General features: G+C 46.4%; 9 protein-coding genes and 1 non-coding gene across 10 annotated transcripts; 4 read left to right on the forward strand and 6 right to left on the reverse strand.

The window, feature by feature from the left end:
* Window positions 1-1,994: 1,994 nt before the first annotated feature.
* F9C07_1339 (glyoxalase-like domain-containing protein) lies at window positions 1,995-2,795 on the forward strand (the record flags this gene model as incomplete). The annotated part of the gene is made up of 1 exon (XM_041284045.1): window positions 1,995-2,795. The coding sequence occupies one exon, from the start codon at window positions 1,995-1,997 to the stop codon at window positions 2,793-2,795; it is 801 nt and encodes a 266-aa protein (XP_041140646.1).
* A 502-nt stretch (window positions 2,796-3,297) lies between these two features.
* Window positions 3,298-4,407, reverse strand: F9C07_1340 (putative sulfur metabolite repression control protein; the record flags this gene model as incomplete). The annotated part of the gene is made up of 3 exons (XM_041284038.1): window positions 3,298-3,655; window positions 3,712-4,080; window positions 4,133-4,407. The coding sequence occupies 3 exons, from the start codon at window positions 4,405-4,407 to the stop codon at window positions 3,298-3,300; spliced, it is 1,002 nt and encodes a 333-aa protein (XP_041140645.1).
* Window positions 4,408-4,565: 158 nt separating this feature from the next.
* Window positions 4,566-5,673, reverse strand: F9C07_1095186 (uncharacterized protein). The gene has a single exon (XM_071507526.1). The coding sequence runs from the start codon at window positions 5,308-5,310 to the stop codon at window positions 4,771-4,773; it is 540 nt and encodes a 179-aa protein (XP_071365838.1). The 5' UTR covers window positions 5,311-5,673; the 3' UTR covers window positions 4,566-4,770.
* Window positions 5,674-6,602: 929 nt separating this feature from the next.
* On the forward strand, window positions 6,603-7,602 carry F9C07_1342 (uncharacterized protein). The gene is made up of 2 exons (XM_071507999.1): window positions 6,603-6,709; window positions 7,419-7,602. The coding sequence occupies exons 1-2, from the start codon at window positions 6,629-6,631 to the stop codon at window positions 7,596-7,598; spliced, it is 261 nt and encodes an 86-aa protein (XP_071365839.1). The 5' UTR covers window positions 6,603-6,628; the 3' UTR covers window positions 7,599-7,602.
* F9C07_t66 lies at window positions 6,876-6,959 on the reverse strand. The gene has a single exon. It is a non-coding gene; the product is annotated as a tRNA-Lys (tRNA).
* Window positions 7,603-8,307: 705 nt separating the features above from the next.
* F9C07_2138978 (uncharacterized protein) lies at window positions 8,308-8,944 on the reverse strand. The gene is made up of 3 exons (XM_071509162.1): window positions 8,731-8,944; window positions 8,584-8,678; window positions 8,308-8,533 (listed from the first exon to the last, which is right to left on the reverse strand). The coding sequence occupies exons 1-3, from the start codon at window positions 8,887-8,889 to the stop codon at window positions 8,479-8,481; spliced, it is 309 nt and encodes a 102-aa protein (XP_071365840.1). The 5' UTR covers window positions 8,890-8,944; the 3' UTR covers window positions 8,308-8,478.
* A 1,302-nt stretch (window positions 8,945-10,246) lies between these two features.
* On the reverse strand, window positions 10,247-11,461 carry F9C07_1095204 (uncharacterized protein). The gene is made up of 3 exons (XM_071507528.1): window positions 11,055-11,461; window positions 10,753-10,969; window positions 10,247-10,668 (listed from the first exon to the last, which is right to left on the reverse strand). Exons 1-3 carry the CDS (start codon window positions 11,430-11,432, stop codon window positions 10,529-10,531), a joined length of 735 nt encoding a protein of 244 aa, XP_071365841.1. The 5' UTR covers window positions 11,433-11,461; the 3' UTR covers window positions 10,247-10,528.
* A 517-nt stretch (window positions 11,462-11,978) lies between these two features.
* On the forward strand, window positions 11,979-14,039 carry F9C07_2279599 (uncharacterized protein). The gene is made up of 2 exons (XM_041288251.2): window positions 11,979-12,541; window positions 12,599-14,039. Exons 1-2 carry the CDS (start codon window positions 12,099-12,101, stop codon window positions 13,692-13,694), a joined length of 1,539 nt encoding a protein of 512 aa, XP_041140641.1. The 5' UTR covers window positions 11,979-12,098; the 3' UTR covers window positions 13,695-14,039.
* On the forward strand, window positions 14,040-15,368 carry F9C07_2279600 (arsenic resistance protein ArsH). Its single transcript, XM_041284041.2, has 2 exons — window positions 14,040-14,697; window positions 14,776-15,368. Exons 1-2 carry the CDS (start codon window positions 14,098-14,100, stop codon window positions 15,175-15,177), a joined length of 1,002 nt encoding a protein of 333 aa, XP_041140640.2. The 5' UTR covers window positions 14,040-14,097; the 3' UTR covers window positions 15,178-15,368.
* Window positions 15,369-15,448: 80 nt separating this feature from the next.
* On the reverse strand, window positions 15,449-17,069 carry F9C07_1346 (putative efflux pump antibiotic resistance protein; the record flags this gene model as incomplete). The annotated part of the gene is made up of 2 exons (XM_041284031.2): window positions 15,449-16,437; window positions 16,502-17,069. 2 exons carry the CDS (start codon window positions 17,067-17,069, stop codon window positions 15,449-15,451), a joined length of 1,557 nt encoding a protein of 518 aa, XP_041140639.2.
* Window positions 17,070-17,632: the final 563 nt, after the last annotated feature.

The raw sequence follows: 17,632 nt of genomic DNA on the forward strand, positions 1-17,632 counted from the left end.
ACGGGACGTGCACGTGACACGCCAACCGTTTATGGTTATATAAGCACCGGTAGGTTATGACGTTGTTATACTATGGTTCAAATTCAAGTTATATTCTTCCAAATTATGCTGCGAACTCGAAATTGGTGGCAGAAAGCCGTCAGATTGTGGCATTTTCCTATACAAAGCGTGGGGGATCTCCTCCGCACTTTGTTTCATTCGAGGAATTCTGGTACCATGGTTCATCATCGGAGCAGGCCTTGAAACAAAGAATGGAAACACAATTCCGATCCAAGGCACCCATTGTCTGGATAATAGCCTTGCTTATGGGAAGTTCCGTATCTATGGGAACGATCCATTATCCCCATCCTGAATGCGTTCCATAAAAGGAAAGCATGAGGCCCTGGTAAAGTAGACCAACCCTGTCTCTCGAGTGGATTTACTATTCACCTCCTCGCTCTCTATTTGAACACAGCAATTATCTACGATATATACGCGCAGCTTGACTCTTTGCCAACAATGGAGATCATCTGGCTTGAATATGTAATCTGTACGGTAATCATCTGCGTACCCCTATACCTGTCTTTGGCGCAACCCCAGGCCTTTGTTCATACCACTCAGGGTTTGTTTGTGTCGGCGTGGATTTGGGTCACCATCAATCTCTACCGAAATCGGCGCCGTTCTTCTGTCAATGGTGGTAAGTATATTGCGTCTTCTACTACCATCTAATCCTGAGTCCTAATCCATTGGGTATGGTAGACAGACTCCTTAATCGTGAAACCCAACTTGAACAGAGACACTGAATTGGAAAATGGAATGAAGAGCGGATACAGTATATACTACAGGAGACCCTTTCATAGACAAGGAATATACTTTCGATTCAGGGTCTAGTGGTCCACAAAAGTGTTGAGTGTTGGCGGTAGATGGTTTCTGGTGCTTGGTTGGGACCTTGGGGATAGATATAAAGTCCAGTTACTTCTTCTTCTATCAGGAAACCTAGTATATTTTATTGTTTAGGAAATTGTAGTCTTCATAATTACCATTATATTCTCAATGCCGATCTGCTCTCGTTGCCGGAATGATCTGAGATGGGTTTAGCCAAGAAGCCATCTGTGGACCGCTTATCCATCCTAATTTGCCATCCAACAGTGCCATAATGTGCTGGTGGTGGTAGTGCCAAATACTCCTGCGTATACTAACCTGGAGCTCAGTGCGACTTTCTCTAATAAAGTGCAGTGAGTAGGACAAATGAGCCAAAGAGAACACGTAGACTAACCCTATCTTCCTCTATTTAAGCAGTTTGTGCTTCTACAACATAAGTCTTGGCAGTTTCAAAGATAAATGTACGTATTGTATATATTGGCTTTCCTATATACTCTACAGCCTAGTTCCCCAGCCAAGTGTGTCTCTTGTCTCTTTTACAGATCTATGGGGCTTTCCGATGATAGCCTTCTGTCCAACGTTGAGACAGGTAGAAGACATATGGCCCACAACTTTCAAGCTGCCCGGTCACAGCGTAGACCTTTACTGACAATGTAGGAAATGAAAAGCTCAAAATAATTAGATAGATTAGGAAACTAATTCTTGCAAATGGTATATGAATCTAGTTTAACCCCTCGATATAACGGCGAAAGGAGGATGGGACTACCTTGACGGCATATGCACGACCGCCCTACTGCACACACCAGTAATTCACCCGCATTAAGAAATTAAACGGGCAACGCCTGAGCATCATTGCGGTCCTTTAGATACCAAAACAGTTGATCAAATCTATATACTGACGAACTCACAGAATATTGTGGGCTATTTTAGGGTACTGCGGGGTTGTGTTCTAGACTAAGAGGGGAATAGCAATACGATCACATAATAGCTGCGGGGAATGGTAAATTCATCCCGAGATAGAAATACTCTCCCCTCATTTCTTTCCTATATTTATCCAGCATTTCCAGTTTCTAGGAATTCACCAAATAGGTTCCCATTCCTAATTGCCGTCCACCTGTCTCTTCAAGCAAACAATGTCTCGTCCAAATCTCGATCACATTGTCATCCTCATCTCTCATGATGCTCTCCTGACCCTATCCGACCACCTCCAAGATCACTTCGTTATCGCCCCAGGCGGGACCCATGCCGATGGACTGACCTCGAATAAATTAATTCTCCTCCCAGATGGAGTCTACCTCGAATTCATTGCCTTTGCCAAAGACGCCGATCCCGAGCAACGCAGGAAGCATCGCTGGGGAAACCTAAAGGAAAACACGATCATTGACTGGGCTCTCACATTGCCGAGCGAAAGTGACTTCGCAGCGGTCCAACAACGAGTTCTCGACTCAAACGCCGGCTTTTCCTATCAAGATCCAATTGCCGGAGGTCGAAAGAGGGAAGACGGAGTCAATTTGGAATGGGCAATCAGCGCTGCGAGAGACGCACATGGCAATGCAATCACCCCTGGCCATCTGCCATTTTGGTGCCTCGATAGAACCCCCCGGCACTTGCGAGTGCCCTACCAGGAGCAGTCTGATCTGACCCGGCATCCTAGTGGGGTGTTAGGTATATCCTCGCTCTCAGTGTCTGTTCCGGAGGCACAGCTTTCTGGTTTCTCAACTGTGTACGATGCGATTTACACTCCTGAAGGTTCGGCGGGGTTAGAGCCCCGAAACTGGCATTATGAGGTTCCCTCGGGATTGGGAGCTGGGAGACATACCATTTCCCTATCTGCGAACGAGGTGGAAGCCGCGATCAGACTTACTTTTCATGGAGAAAAGCCAGGCCAAGTTGAACTTTTGCCCGGGCTTATAGTTGCAGTTGAGTCAGAGTAGATATATTCGTCATCTGTATTTAGCCCTGGGAATGGACTGTCTGAACTGGTAGATTTATAAATTTCTTTCAAAGTTGTTCAGGAGAAATTACATAATTCCGAGACAAGAACGGTAATCGGTAATATAACACGGACAAGTTCATTAGTGTAGATATTATTACTACTTACATAAATGCAACTGGTTCCTTAAGCTTTTTGTGGCCCATCAATCCTACACACATAGGGCGGGGACTTAATCTGCCCTAAGATACTACCTCTTGCAAGCAATTTAGATTTTACACTCTACCAGCCAAGACATCTCAAGCGACTCGTCATGTCAAAGATAGACCAATTCCATATCCGCAGCGCAAGCCTAGCGCCCGTCGATGCCCAATTTATCATCGCAGCCTTTGATTCCACGCACCCATATCTGGCTTCCATCGAGGCCAGTTAAGCAAGGTCACAGCCATCTAGACAGGTAATGGCCTGCCATGTGTTACAAGATATCCTGTCGCTGCAGTATCTTAAAAGATGGCCAGTTGGGTGTCTCCCCCTTTAAGGTAAACCGCCAAGGGGCGATTGGACGGTTTGAATCCCACACTCCAGACAGCATCTGCTCCGGCCACAAGTGTCCTACTTGTGCCGGATTCATGAGGGACTAAAGACACTGAACCATTCGTGTTGCCAACGAGGATATTTTCACCATCTGCCGCCAACGAAATGACACTCCCGTCTTTCTCTTCGGCGATAGTCCGACCCGAAGCATTACTTAAAGACCACACCTTCACCGTTCCAGCATTATCAGCAGAGATGAGAGTATCCCCCTGTAAGAATAACCGGGTGACAGCCCCGCTGTGGCCCGAAAGAACTCCCAGACAAGCCCTGGATCCCTTGTTAGTTCACTATCACGCCGGCTAATAAACAACGAGACAACAAACCCTGAGCGTGGATCCCAAACGCGGATAGTCGAATCCAAACTGCCTGTAACGATCCGAGACCCATCAAAGCATAAAGCAAACAGTGTCCCTGTATGTCCTTTGAGCACACGGAGACATTGTCCGGTGTAGATATCCCAAACCCGCGATTCCCCGTCATAACCTGCTGAAACAAGAACTCCGCCGTGCACCTTAAGACATCGTACTGTTTTCGCGTGCCCTTTCAGAACCAACTTTGGATCAGTTGCATCAGAGTCCAAGTCCCAGAGGCAGATGGTCGAGTCGCGACTACCGGAGATGAGCGTGGTATCATCCACTATCAGGAGACTGCGGACAGTTGCGGTATGACCCTTCAGTGAGCGAATGACTGACCTAGACAACATTAGCGATCTTTATCTGTGAAGCTCGACACGGAGCTAGTCACATCGTCTGTATATTCCATATCCGGACCACCCCCTCTGTTCCACCCGTTACTAAGAGATTCTTATCTTCATGTAACGCGAGAGACCAAGTGATATTTCCTCTCTCTTGCAGCATAATTAGGGAATTATCGGCAAAATTGAATAGGTAGAGTGCAACCTCCTTTGCGATCACAAAGTACTTAGTGCCCATCTCGCACGCGGTCACGGCCAGGCCATCGCGTGGTAAGGTTTTACTGATGGTGGGCTCGCAGGCCCCAGTTGGGATAGTGGAAGCCATGACGGGTCAAAAGAATGATGATACTGTTCTATGATTTCACAAATAGACCACGAGGTTATAATAACCATGATTACTGAGGGTGGCCAAGAACAAAAATTGGTAGCGGGGCCCAGAAGGATGCCTTGGGGCCGAACTCCGCCTCATTCTCACGCTGACGCTGGGTGGGGCGAGGAATCGCTGATCTTATGAACTTTAGGTCAAAGAGACTAGGATGGTATTCCTGTATAATCTGCTTCAAACTTATTTTGGTACTATCTTCATAGACCCCCAGATCTCCTTGCACCAAAAAGCCGGCACAGCAATGAACCGGGAATATAGATCAACCGCTGAAGTCCTGGAATCGGTGCCATAGTTACGAAAACCTCAAACTCCGACAAGACTTTTTTCTAAGAATGCTTTCCTATCGCTCTTACAACCCTGAACCTGACAGTGGAAAGTCCCTCTCGCCTTGAGACTCATAGTAGTGTTGATATTCTGCAGCAACCAACTTATATGTATGAGTTCAATTTGCTGATCATAGGACATATCGAAAATGATTTCCTCGATGCTGTGGTTCTTGGGAATAGCCTTACAGGCAGTTCTCCAACTTTGTTCGAGTGCAGACATGTTCGGCCCTTTCATACAACCGTGCCTTTCTTCCAGAGTCAACAATTCATACGGAACGGTACGCAGGATCTTGAGACGTAGTTTGCGCATTCCATTGCGTATCTCCACATTCTCCGGCGTGGTATTCTCGAACATTTTCTTTAGCTCATTGGGATCTTGAAAGACGAAGACATACGTCGACAGGATCTTTCGGATATGATCTAGTGGGACCTCTGTGGCGGCTGAATTGACGGCTTCAACGTTACGGCACGCAACGTTTCCAAGATCGTTGATGGTGATGAGCAGTTCGTTGGCCATATTGTATTGGGAAGGTGAGAATCTCACTGTACGGGGTGAGTCGAGCTGCTACTAGATAGATGGGTTATCAAATCTGATGGAGGAGAAACATGACTTGGCTAGTGTGAACCGCCAGGACTTTGCCTTCAAGACAACGTGGGTTCACAGAATGATGTGACCAATGCATGTATGCGTGGCTTTTATATGATGATCCGTGACGTATCGCAAGGGGAAGAGGGGATTAGTAATTATGAACCGGACTCACCTATAAAGGTTTGTTGCAGTGATTTTGGTTTCGTGGAATTCAACGTTGGATTGGCGAGGCGGTGACAAGTGCAGTGGATAGGTTGATTCATTGCCTATCAAATTCCTGATAGAACACCGGTTAACATTGATGGAAACGTAGCATGTGGGATCAAGAGGCTAGATGACAAATAAAAGCATTAGAACTAAAACCAAAAGCAATACCCCCGGTTCAACATAATATCAATGATTGAGTGAGTAAATGAATAATTTGTCCAATCCAAATGCAGATTAGAAAAGCGTTGACCATAGTTTACTACGTTCTTCAATCCAATGCTTTGGTATTTCCTTGTTGGCGCAGCTGATCAAATACCCATCCCGAGGTTATTGAAAGCTTTTGTTACGACACGACATCTGAAGCGTTGAGATCATCGGGCCTGTAAGGTTGACTGAATACTAAGATGATTCTCAGTCTAAGCACCGCGATATCGTAAATGACAGCTTATGGAGGAGGAATGCGGGTCGGTAGGCGACGGGCCAGGTTGCGCAGGACCGGTTGGGCCTGTAGGGTCAACATCCCAAGAAATATGCTGCCGATCAACTAATTGTTCCTTCGCCTCTGGCAAGTCTCACGGATGCACCTCGGTGTACTTCCATATGACCATTACCAAAAAGGGCAATAAATACTGCGGAATCGTTCGGGGGGTAGGCAACCATCGATAACAGATGTATATTGGGTAGCCCCAATCTACGTGGCCAATATTGGTCTCGTCTTTGCCGGACAGAACAGAATCATCCTCCTTCTGCGTGCAATATCACGTTGGAACCCGATTTAATCGAAAAAGGCAACAATTGGTTCAGTGTGAGCAACACAGTCCCTGAGGAGTACCACGATCGTGTGGTCATTGTGGGAGGACGACATCACAGACAAGGATGCTCCCAAGCACATCCTGCAGTACGTTACAGTTCCAGATAAGGACACTGGACCCAGCGGGGACGATAACTGAGTGGAGGTTGTGTCTACTCAATAAGTCGTTGACGGCAAGCAGTGTTTTCATTACGTGCTATACATGTTAGTCACTACCATTGCCGGATTATGGCGCTTATGGGCTTCTGGAATGTATTGTTATTGAGGGTTGAGAGGGATGACTCAAGAGATGCCCCAGAACGAGGCCATGTATGTAAATTGTTCATCCAGGCAGACAATGAAATTGTCTCAATAACTATCTTTATCGACATTATTGATCCAAGGAATACTAGAGATACTGATGATTTGAAACTTGACTACTGGTATAACAAACATTATTTTTGTACAAAAAATAATGTTGATGCACAAAAAATGTCGCCCGATAGGGGGCTCGAACCCCTGACATTGAGATGGCAGGAAACCTAAAAGTCTCACGCTCTACCGACTGAGCTAATCGGGCTCAGTTATTTTAATGCGAGATAATTAGCTAAATAAGGCCTTTCCAAGTAGCAGTAAAACACAAAACATGCGATATATATTTCACCAATTGACGTAGCTAGACCATGGTCCACATCTCTCAGAGAGTTGAGTTATATACCACCTCAAGGATGGCCAGGGTCGTGTCCGCTGTCGCCCATGCGAGGCGCACTGCTTACTTTCCAATCTGATACGCATTGATGACTCCTTTGTCTTGAAGAAGCAATTGCACAACATTGACATGGCCATTTTGCACAGCGAGCTCCAAGGTCCTAGATTGTTTTCCTCGATCACGTGATTGATATCTCTTTGTTTGAGCAACATGCGTACTCCCTGGCCATGGTCATCTTTCGCGGCAAGTGAGAGAGGTGTCTCACTGAATACATCTTTGGCCTTGAGGTCAAAGCCGCCCTCGGCAAGTAATAGCGTGACAACGCGATAGTGTCCATCTCTGGCCCCTGGTGAACTGGTATTCGGCTGCTTTTGTCACTGGAGTCGATTCGTATACCTTCGTGGCTCAATATCCAACTCACGAGCTTTCCTTCTCCTTATTCACGGGCCCATCCCAGTGGTGTTTGGCCGTGTCGGTTTGGACAGTCCAACTCAATGCCTTCTGTGGTGAATAGTAATCGAGCTATGTCAACGTGGCACATATCAATCGATAGCCAAAGCAAAAATTGACTGTGTGTATCCGTGGAGCTCGGATTAAATTGACCGGTTTCCAGCAGCACCCTGAAGCAGCAACTAAGATTGCGGTATAATCATGCCAGTCATCATTCTTGGTTGAGTCGGCCTAATCACAGATTCCTCGTATCACAATGCACGGAAAGTTGTACAACAGGCCTGCTGCTTCCATATCAACACATAATATCCTCCCATGAAATGTCCTGTTTAGCTCGTCACGACGAACCCTATCTTTGATCACTTATTAAGACTACAGGTCCTTACGTCATATAATCGTGGCAAATCGTTAATTTGGTGTTTCCTTCCCACGGATGGCTTGAGTCGATAATTTATGGAGGATTCTCCTACCGCATGATTGCTCCTCCAACATTCATTCGAGTATAGCCATACACAATATGGGACTCCTTCCTATTCTTCTACTCTGATAGTCTGTATATCTACTCCTTCGTCCTAAGGTTAGTCGCCTCGTATTGTGTAGCACTAGTCCGTACTTCTCCCCTGTAGGGTCTTACGTTGTTCTTATCAAGATCTGTTTTGTGAGATACGCAAGGTCGGCGAAGAATCAGTGAATGCTTACTGGCCCATTCGCTATTATATAAGAATTGTTGAAAGGGCCAATATTCTAAGGAATATAAAATGGTATATATATAGTAGACGGATTATAGGCTGGGCCTTTCTTATTTTTATGGTACTTATCTAGGCTCTGAGTAGTTCACTAATATCCATCGATTTAAGTTCGCCATACTGGAGATTCAAGATCTTTGCTAACTAAGCAACAAAGCAAAATGGAATAGGGCACTATGAGGTCACCGCCTGTCTTAATATTGGGTGGAATATTTTCCCCAACTGGGTACTGGGGGACAACCCGAGGGTCTGTAGTCATTAGCTACAGTATCAGTAACAGGAGTTACATAATAACTCACTGTTGTCGAGCTAGGTCGGCAATCTGCATATTTAGATCGTTCACTCTTGATAAGTTTGTCATACCACTACGGTAATCCTGTATTGCTTGGACTCTCTGATGCATATTTTAGCAAGGTGAGGTCACCATTGCCTTCCTATATACTTACTTGTGCCTGTAAATCCTTCATCTGCTCCGCCCAAGTCTCACAAAGTTTAGGGCCGGAGCTGTTGTCGTCTGCCTGTCTTTGCGATAGAGCCTGCTTAGGAATTGGTTCGCCGAGGGTAAAACCAAGAGCTATAAGCGACAGGAGATGCTGAATCTTCATTTTGATTGGGAGTGAAAATATGCTGGGTCAGGAACTTATGGTAGACAGTAGACTTGGATAATAATTACTATGAGACATGATGGTATGGTACTGCCTTTTATATATGGTTAAACTGGAGTCAAAATACGAGGCTTATAACAACAAAGTATAATAGATTTAATAGTTCAATAAATAATGTCCTAGCGATCGGCAGACTATTATCTAGAAAGTGGATTTATTTATTGATCGACATCAATAATTATAAGTCTATCAACCTGTGGATCGCTGAATAGGTTGCTTTCACTGACCATAGTTCTTACCGAGAATGGACCAACATGAACTATCTATTAACTATCGCGTGTCACATCGGACAGCGCCAGTATTGGAATAGACGTGTGTCGTATTCCCGCGCCATGGCCTCCTGAGCGCAGACGTGTCCACGTAAACGAGATGGTATGAGCAGAAATCAAATCCTAAGGAGACCAAATTCTATAGCTACTTTATTTTTTTTTAAATTTCTATTTCCATTTTAAATTTAAACGTTCTTTTTTCGCTTTACTCGCCACTTTATCCCGTGGAGGATGTATGTTTGTGGGTCCTCGTGGGCTCGATACTGTCCCGAAACACACTCGATAGGGAGAGTGGCTAAGACTTGATATCGCGCTACATGGAGGGGCTACCCTAATCACCAGAGCTTAAGACGTAACTAGACTGCGGCCACTCGTGGCTTGCGATACATGGCAAGTGGTAGCCTCGGAGATCGACAACCTGTGTAAGTACAGAGGAATAGAAACTGTGACCCAGATATTAGTTCGCTGCCCGCGACTGAGGGCCTACGCTAAGAATCACGGCGGAAAATTGGAAAGGCACTCAATAACATTACTGCGATACTGTGAGGAACCGACCAAGGTAAAAAGCAATGGGTTATAAGTTGCTTCCCAGGACAGTATCTCAGGGGCGGTTCTGAAATTTGCGTAGGCATCGCAGCGCGACGAGGACGGCCGTTTGGAACATTCTGCTTTTCTTCGTTATGGTGTGTCACTGGCCACCTTGAATAAGGCGAGGAGCCAACCCTAACAATGATCTGCCGCAACATTGGAAATACTAGCACGTCCAGAAGTGGGTATGGATCTTAATATTGGATAAAGCGATCGCGAGATCAATATTATGTAGCTTTGCCCTATGTTTTGATTTTACTAGTTCAATTAGAACTAAGGATAACCGCCATACATGAGATCAACTCTGCTAACCAAATGCCACCACAGTCCTGTTTGAAAATTAGAGTTGACTAAAGTTTCCTACATATGTATAAAACCACAGCAGAGGACAGCAGTGGGGGATTCGCCACTAGACTAACCTAAACTCAACCTTGCTCCTTTTTCCTTTGCCGAGGCCGAGGCAGAGATTGATAAGCTTAATAGATAATCAACAAGAAGCCTCGGCAAACCGAAAAGACGGATTCATATCCGGGAACACCACTCTTCTACTATTTTGATATAGGATGGTATCATTAAAGGATCGCTCAGTTCGTTGAACTACATACTAGCAGAATTGATCATTTTAAATGCAATCAGCGCGATAAATCAAAAGCTTCGTAACGTCATGTGATGTAGACGGATACACGACAATCTTCAATGATGTCGGTGTAATCCGTATCTTCTTATTTAGCCACAATGAGAGTCAATCCGGATCCGCCACTCAAGGACCCGAGGATCCCCAGAGTCGCGTCGTTGACCTCTTTGTAGCCGGCGCCGGCGACGGCAGACACCATGTCACAGGTTGCGCTTAGAAGAGGAAGGACTGTATTGAGCGCATGAACACCGTTAGTGAAACTCTGCGACACTACAAAGAGGTTACATGAAAAGAACGTCAGAGAGGACTCACCGGTTCGTAGTTCCTGTTGCTTGGCTATGTTGAACCGAGGAATCCCATATAGTTTAAGGCCTCGGCTAGTGCGCTGATATGTAAACTTGATATTCTTTGTCGAAGACATGACCGCCATTAAGAATTGACAGATGGTAGCAAGGAGAAGGGCATGCACAGATGCCCGTGTTATTTTGGGTTTCCACTTCGCTGGGATCGTAAATGCAATGGTGGAGAGCTAAGGCCATTTCTCTGCTCAGCTTTTTCTCAGGACGATGAAGATTCTGGTTCTATAAAGGGAGAGAGCATATTTCTCAACTCACATAGTTGACAAGATCTCCTATTGCAAAAGCCGTATATCCAAGCGCTTTAGCAACTCTCAAAATCCGGAGAAGAGCTGGCTCGCTTTTACAGCAGATCGCATCCGCCAGCTGTTGTAAATGTCCTGGCACAGAATAGATGCGAGTAAGCTTGACCGCGATTCCAATCTCCGCACGAAGCCGCATGAAAAATGATTTGTCAAGCCACTGAAGTCTACATTTGTATTTCCATGACAGAGATAGGGACAGTAATAGTCGAATAACGTTTTGGACAACTTTTAGAAACTTATCCTGGCCGGCGCTCGTGTTTGTGATAGTATCGAAAAACGCGCGCATCGTGGGGTTGATGTAAGGAACTTCACCGATAAAGAAGAATGTCATAGATAAAATGAATTGACATTTGAGACACCGCCATAATTATCGGCATATCGGCGGTTTGGGCTAGGCGTGGCGGCCCGGAAGTGGAGTAGATGAAGCAATAGCACGCCACAAACGGCAACGGCAGCGTCATGGCCCGGGCGAGATGCAAAGTAGTCGTTTGTGGGTCGCCGATTGCGGCGGTTTATTCGGACATTTACAGATTTTGAATAAGAATGATGGATAGGCAGTTGATAAACCTTATAGTATACTGTATCGTCCTCGTACACTAGTTGTGTATAGTATATACCCTGCATTCAAAAACACTGACTATCTACCCTTGACGTCGCACTCCAGCAACGCTATCACGAGACCGCTGGATATTTTAGCAAACAAAAATATAGCTTAGTACAAGCACATCTATACTCCTCCCACTTATCATGTGCTACAACGGAGAATCGTTTAATGTAGAGGAATGGCCTGGGCGTAATGGCTCTAGGGTTAGATCGGCCCGATAAGATAAGCGCCGTGATCTGAGCGGCCCTAACTCAGTAAGGCAAGCAGGCAACATTGCGCTGCCTATAGAATACGCTAAAACAACCACTAAAGAAAGCCCCACTTGAAAGAATACGTAGACTCCGCTTTTCGTCCTTCTTTCATGATCCGACGATCCTGGCTTAGTACAAAACAATGGTTCTATTTACTGATCTGCCAATTGAGATTCAGCATCGAATCCTGTCATTCTTGCATGCTCACCGCGATGTTGCCGCGCTCTCCATACAATGCCGCTCACTGCACGCCCTGTGCGACATGCCCATGCGCAAGAAGTACCGGCGACTGCGCATCGACAGCAAAGACAAGAGCTTGAATAAAGCATTTGGTATGCTTATGGAAATTCTCAAACGGCCCCGTTTAGGCCGGTACGTGCGTCATATCGAATGCAGCAAAGGTCCCACGTGCTATGAAGACTACACAGAGCGAACAAACTCGTTACGGGACCTTAGCGACCAGGAAAAGCAGCTGCTTCGCGCCGCGATATGTAAAGCAGGATTCACAGGTTCAGAGACAGGTCGCATTCTCAACATGGTTATGCAAACAGAGGCCGGTGAGGAACGTCCATGGCCTCCATACTTGTAATACGCCATCCTATATTGAGATTTTGTTGTATAACATGCTGACATTTCATATAGTCCTACTGGGAGCCGAGGCGTCTACATCTCCCAGGCCTTGACTGCGCTCTTTATCTCGGTTTCACCAGACCTAGAGTCATTGGCAACGCCACCGCCGTTCTTCAACTATACTGGCTTTTACTTGCCCGATCAAAGCCACGATTTCGAATCAGTCAACTACCCTCTGGAAAGGTTGCTTCGTCAGGTTAATTCCATGCCAAACGATATGCCATTCTTGCAGAATCTGCGAGACGTCTACGTGATTAATAGAGACCTTGATGATGAACGTTTCTACAGGTCTATGGACTTCATGGGAGTTATGCAACTTATTCATCGTTTGCCATCTATAGAGATGATTGGCACAGATATTTTAGAAGAGGATGAGAACGGAGCGACGAGGCTGGAGCCCAGATCATCTACCATTAGTCGATTCGCCATTCATCATTCATCGCTGGATACGTATTACCTCGCCAATGTCGTATACTCATGCAAGGTTCTGAAGGAGTTCCAGTACTCTATCGGGGGGAGGGACGTACCAGGCGGAAGCTATTCGAAATTCAATCCAAAGACGTTTTTCTTCACGATCTTGCCGCACAGAGAGACCTTGGAAATATTGGATGTGGATGCGGAGTGTCATGTTACTGAATTCAGCTGGGAGGTGGTGGAATATGAGGAATTGGATGAACGTTTTGAGGAATGGGGTGGTCGACGTGATGCGGAGCATGTTTGGACAGGGACGCCACCGGACTCATTATGGGAGCAGAGCGGATCACTACGGGAGTTTCGCGCATTGAAACGATTGAGTCTTGGGATTCACATTCTGATGTATTATGCTCAGGGTGTCAACCTAGCAAAGAAAGAGAGCTTCAGTCTGGTTGATTGCTTGCCGCCGAACCTGGAGTATCTGCTCATTCGGGGGTATGAGAAAGGTGCAAGCGAGATGCATGATGCTCAGATTGATTCGCTGGTGGCATGGAAAAATAGTGGTCTATCCAGCCTCATAGAGATCCAGGGAATTACGGAGTGCATACCGCATGCCGAGGATGTGGACGATCCTGATGATGAAGATGCCCCACTGTGGGAACGAGAAGAGGAGTGGTCTTCCGATTCCGATTGACTGGCATTGAATCAAGGTAGTTTTATTTTGCATCATATCACAAGAAACCTGTCTTGTAAATCGGAGGGCGGTTTTATGTTGATGTGACATATTCAATGTAGGGTGCCACCTTCCAGATATCATTATGACTATATATCACAAGTAAATAGAATACCAATGGCGTTGATATGTATGCATAACACTCTCCTAGCTCCGGAATGTCCCCAGATATCTATAACCTTTGCATCCATGATACCTAGAGACTAGGGCATACAAGTCATTATGAAAGTCCGTGCATTTCCCGTCTTGCCCTCCAACAACCAATCATGTTTGACCAGTGACATGCCCTCAGAAGTCTTGGCATTTGCGATGTTCCTTTTTTATAAATTTATGATTCGAGTTATTTTCTTTCATTCTCTCCCTTATGAATGCCATAAGCTTCTCAATGCGACCTCGTTTCAGTATAGCATTAGCATCCAAAACCGGTTTGACGACTTGTCCCCGGCAACCTCGACTACCACACATCAGATATACAACAATGGCGCAGCCTGTTGTTGAACCGTTTAGAACCACGGATACACTTGGAAAACTCCATTATCGAGAAGCTTTATCAATTCGTACACCTCAGTCTCTAGCTTTACCAGAGAGTGAAGATGACCCTGCTGTTCGGCAAAAGTATCGCCCATTCATTCTGAGCAACACAGCGGAAGAAGACTGGGTCAGCGACCTGGAACTGACGACTGCCTTGAAAATGGCCGAGAATAACCTAAAGAATACGAACCAGAGGCTCAAGGTCCTGGTACTGTACGGGAGTCTACGCCAAAGATCATATTCACGGCTTGTGGCATTTGAAGCATGTCGCATCCTCTTTCGACTCGGTTGCGATGTCCGCGTTTTCGACCCGGAGGGACTCCCAGTGAAGAACGACGTCGACCACGGTCACCCCAAGGTACAGGAACTCCGTGGCCTCAGCCAGTGGAGCGATGGACATATTTGGGTCTCACCTGAACAACACGGCAACCTTGTCAGTATCCCTTCCCCAACTCCGCTTAATCCAACGAAGCATCATTTCCACTTATATTAACTCGTGTTCCGGCGTCAGACTGCAGTCTTCAAGAACCAGATAGACTGGATCCCACTCAGTACCGGGAGCATCCGCCCAACACAGGGTCGAACACTGGCTATTGCCCAAGTTTGCGGCGGATCGCAATCATTCAATGCGGTTAATTCCTTGCGCATTCTCGGTCGCTGGATGCGGATGTTTACCATCCCAAACCAGTCCTCGATCCCGAAGGCATATACCCAATTCCCGGATGAAGGTCAACCGGGAGACCAGAGGCTTATGCCCAGTGGTAACCGGGACCGTTTGGTGGATTGCATGGAAGAGTTTGTCAAGTACACGATCTTGATGAAACCTCATATGGACCTTTTTGGGGATCGCTACAGTGAGCGGGAAGAGAAGAGGGTGAAAGACGCGAAGTTAAATGCAGCTGTATCCATGTAGGATACTGATGATATGTACATTTAGACATCCCTTGTTGTATCTAGAAGCCTGTGAGTATTACCAGCCACTACAACCTCTGCAGCTGCCAACAACTGGTCTTCTCCGAATCCTTTCCTCATAAGTAGGATGTTCAAGGGTAGATCATAATACGGAGCCTAGGCTGTAGGCATCAAGTTCAATGAATAGCTCGAATTCTTACTTAATATTCAAACTTAGTATAATAATAGATAGGCCCTAAATCATATATCCCCGTGCAAACCCCCGGCGACTGTTAATTTACATCTGGAACTATGTCTTCATCGCCATGCTCATCACCTAACCTACGCTTCTGGATGGTAAGAGAGGCAATCGTCATGACACCACAAAGGGCCGTATAAAAGATCCACATATGGCTCAAACCAGCGACAAATGCAGTGCGGTCGACCGTTCCTCCCCCGTCTTTCTCAGTCTCTGCATTTGAGTCCACCAAACGAAACTCGCCTGTTCCACTTTGCGCCACCACACCCCCGATAACCAGCGATAGAGACGTTGCTAGATTCTTCAGAAATGCGAAGGCAGCATTCCCAGCAGCTACGTTCTCTGGCTTCAACGCATTTTGAAAGGCGATCATCGGTGCCTGGAATAGTGGACCAGCGCCAATCCCAGCAATCAACTGGTAGACCACAATTTTCCATAACACTAGACGGGGTCCAAAATCAATGAACAGGCCCGTTCCAACCGTCATGAGGGGGCATCCAATCCAGATCACTGGGCGGTATTTGCCTGTGCGTTGCACGAATAGTCCACTGCCAAGCGTCATGGCCGACAAGGGTAGCACCAGGGCAAATAAGTAAAGGCCGGACTGGATGGGACTGACGCCAAGAACTGTCTGAAAGTAGAGCGGGTTGAAGTAGCTGAAGGAGATGAAAGTGAAACTGTGGAAAAAGGCAGTAAGAAGGCAAGGGACCGTTGATCGACTGATCAGAAGGCGGAGGGGGATGACAGGGCACTTGGCGATGGCCCACTCATAATATCCCCATATGAGTAGAATCAAAATTCCTCCAATGAGTAGGCCCAGGGTAAATGCTGAGTCCCAGCTATGCTCGTTGCCGCTCCCTGATTCGAGTCCATATAGAAAGCAGACAGTACCCCCAACTACCAGAACGGAGCCAATCCAGTCAAATGAGCGGAGGGTGGAAACAGCTGTGGTTACTGGCTCTAGATGTAGGAAGAAGAACAGAATAATCAGCGAGATGCCATCGAACGGCAGGTTAATATAAACTGCGGTGCAATCAGGTAATGCATTAGCAAAATAGCATCTCACTAGGTTGGTAACGCAACTCACAGCACCATCGCCAGCCAATTGTCTGCGTGAATACTCCCCCTAAGATAGGACCGACACCACTGGAGATAGCCCATACTATCCCCGTCAGTGCATAATATTTCGCCCTTTCGCGAATGGGAAATAGATCCGCAACTATTATCGTCACCATCACAATGATACCGCCACTACCCACTCCTTGTAACACTCGTCCTCCGATCAGCATGAGAGGGGTTCTACTAAGGGCACAGACAAGGCTCCCACATAGAAACAACACATTGGCAATCATTAAAATCACCCTGCGGCCCCAGATGTCTGATATCTTGGCCCATAGTGGAGTTGTCGAAGTACTCGCCAGAGTATAGGCGCTGCCAACCCAGGTATATTCCGATGTTGTCGCATTGAGATGGCTAGCTATGACTGGCAATGCGGGTGCAACTATAGTGGTGTCGAGTGCAGCCAGAAACAGACAGAGAAAGAGTGAGACAATCACAAGATGGGATCGAAATCGTTGTCGCCAAGGTTTGAACTGAGTGGCTGGTTGCAATCTGTTTTCCTCAACGTCATGAGTCAGTGACTTCTCTGAAGCCATGGTCGTATCAGTAATTAGACACAAAAGATATCTGTGTAGACCGAGTCTTTGGGGGGGCACGAAAATACAAAATCCACGGAGTTTCACTCACGGGTTTTCAGCACAAGAGACCAGCAGAGCTGTAGGATAGTCAATGAAAGAAAAAACTAGTCAGCTATCTAGGCAGCGTCGCTCTATTTACAAGAACACTGCTGTTATGCGGTTAACACTTTCGGACCACGCGGCTTGGCAACGGGGCCTTCGGTCTCCCCCGAACCATGTCTCGGGTCCAATCAAATATCCCAGTTCAGGGCTACTTTACCGAAGTGGGTTGGATTCGATCGTAGCTGATAGTATCCACTGGCGATTAGTCTAAGTAGAGCCATAATAGACTAGTACCAGTCTGCCGCCGTGTACACGTTGATCAACATGGCAACTAAGCCTGCAATGGTTAGAGAGAAGTAGGACTTTCGGAAATAGTAGTCTCTGGTTGCTTAAGAAAGAGACCCTCGCACCCATACGAAAAGTCGTTCTTACAGCGACAGTACCCTCTAGGACCTATATCCCCTAGCTTGACCCTACCG

Source organism: Aspergillus flavus, chromosome 1 (assembly GCF_009017415.1).
Source record: "Aspergillus flavus chromosome 1, complete sequence".
Classification (NCBI taxonomy): Eukaryota; Fungi; Ascomycota; class Eurotiomycetes; order Eurotiales; family Aspergillaceae; genus Aspergillus; species Aspergillus flavus.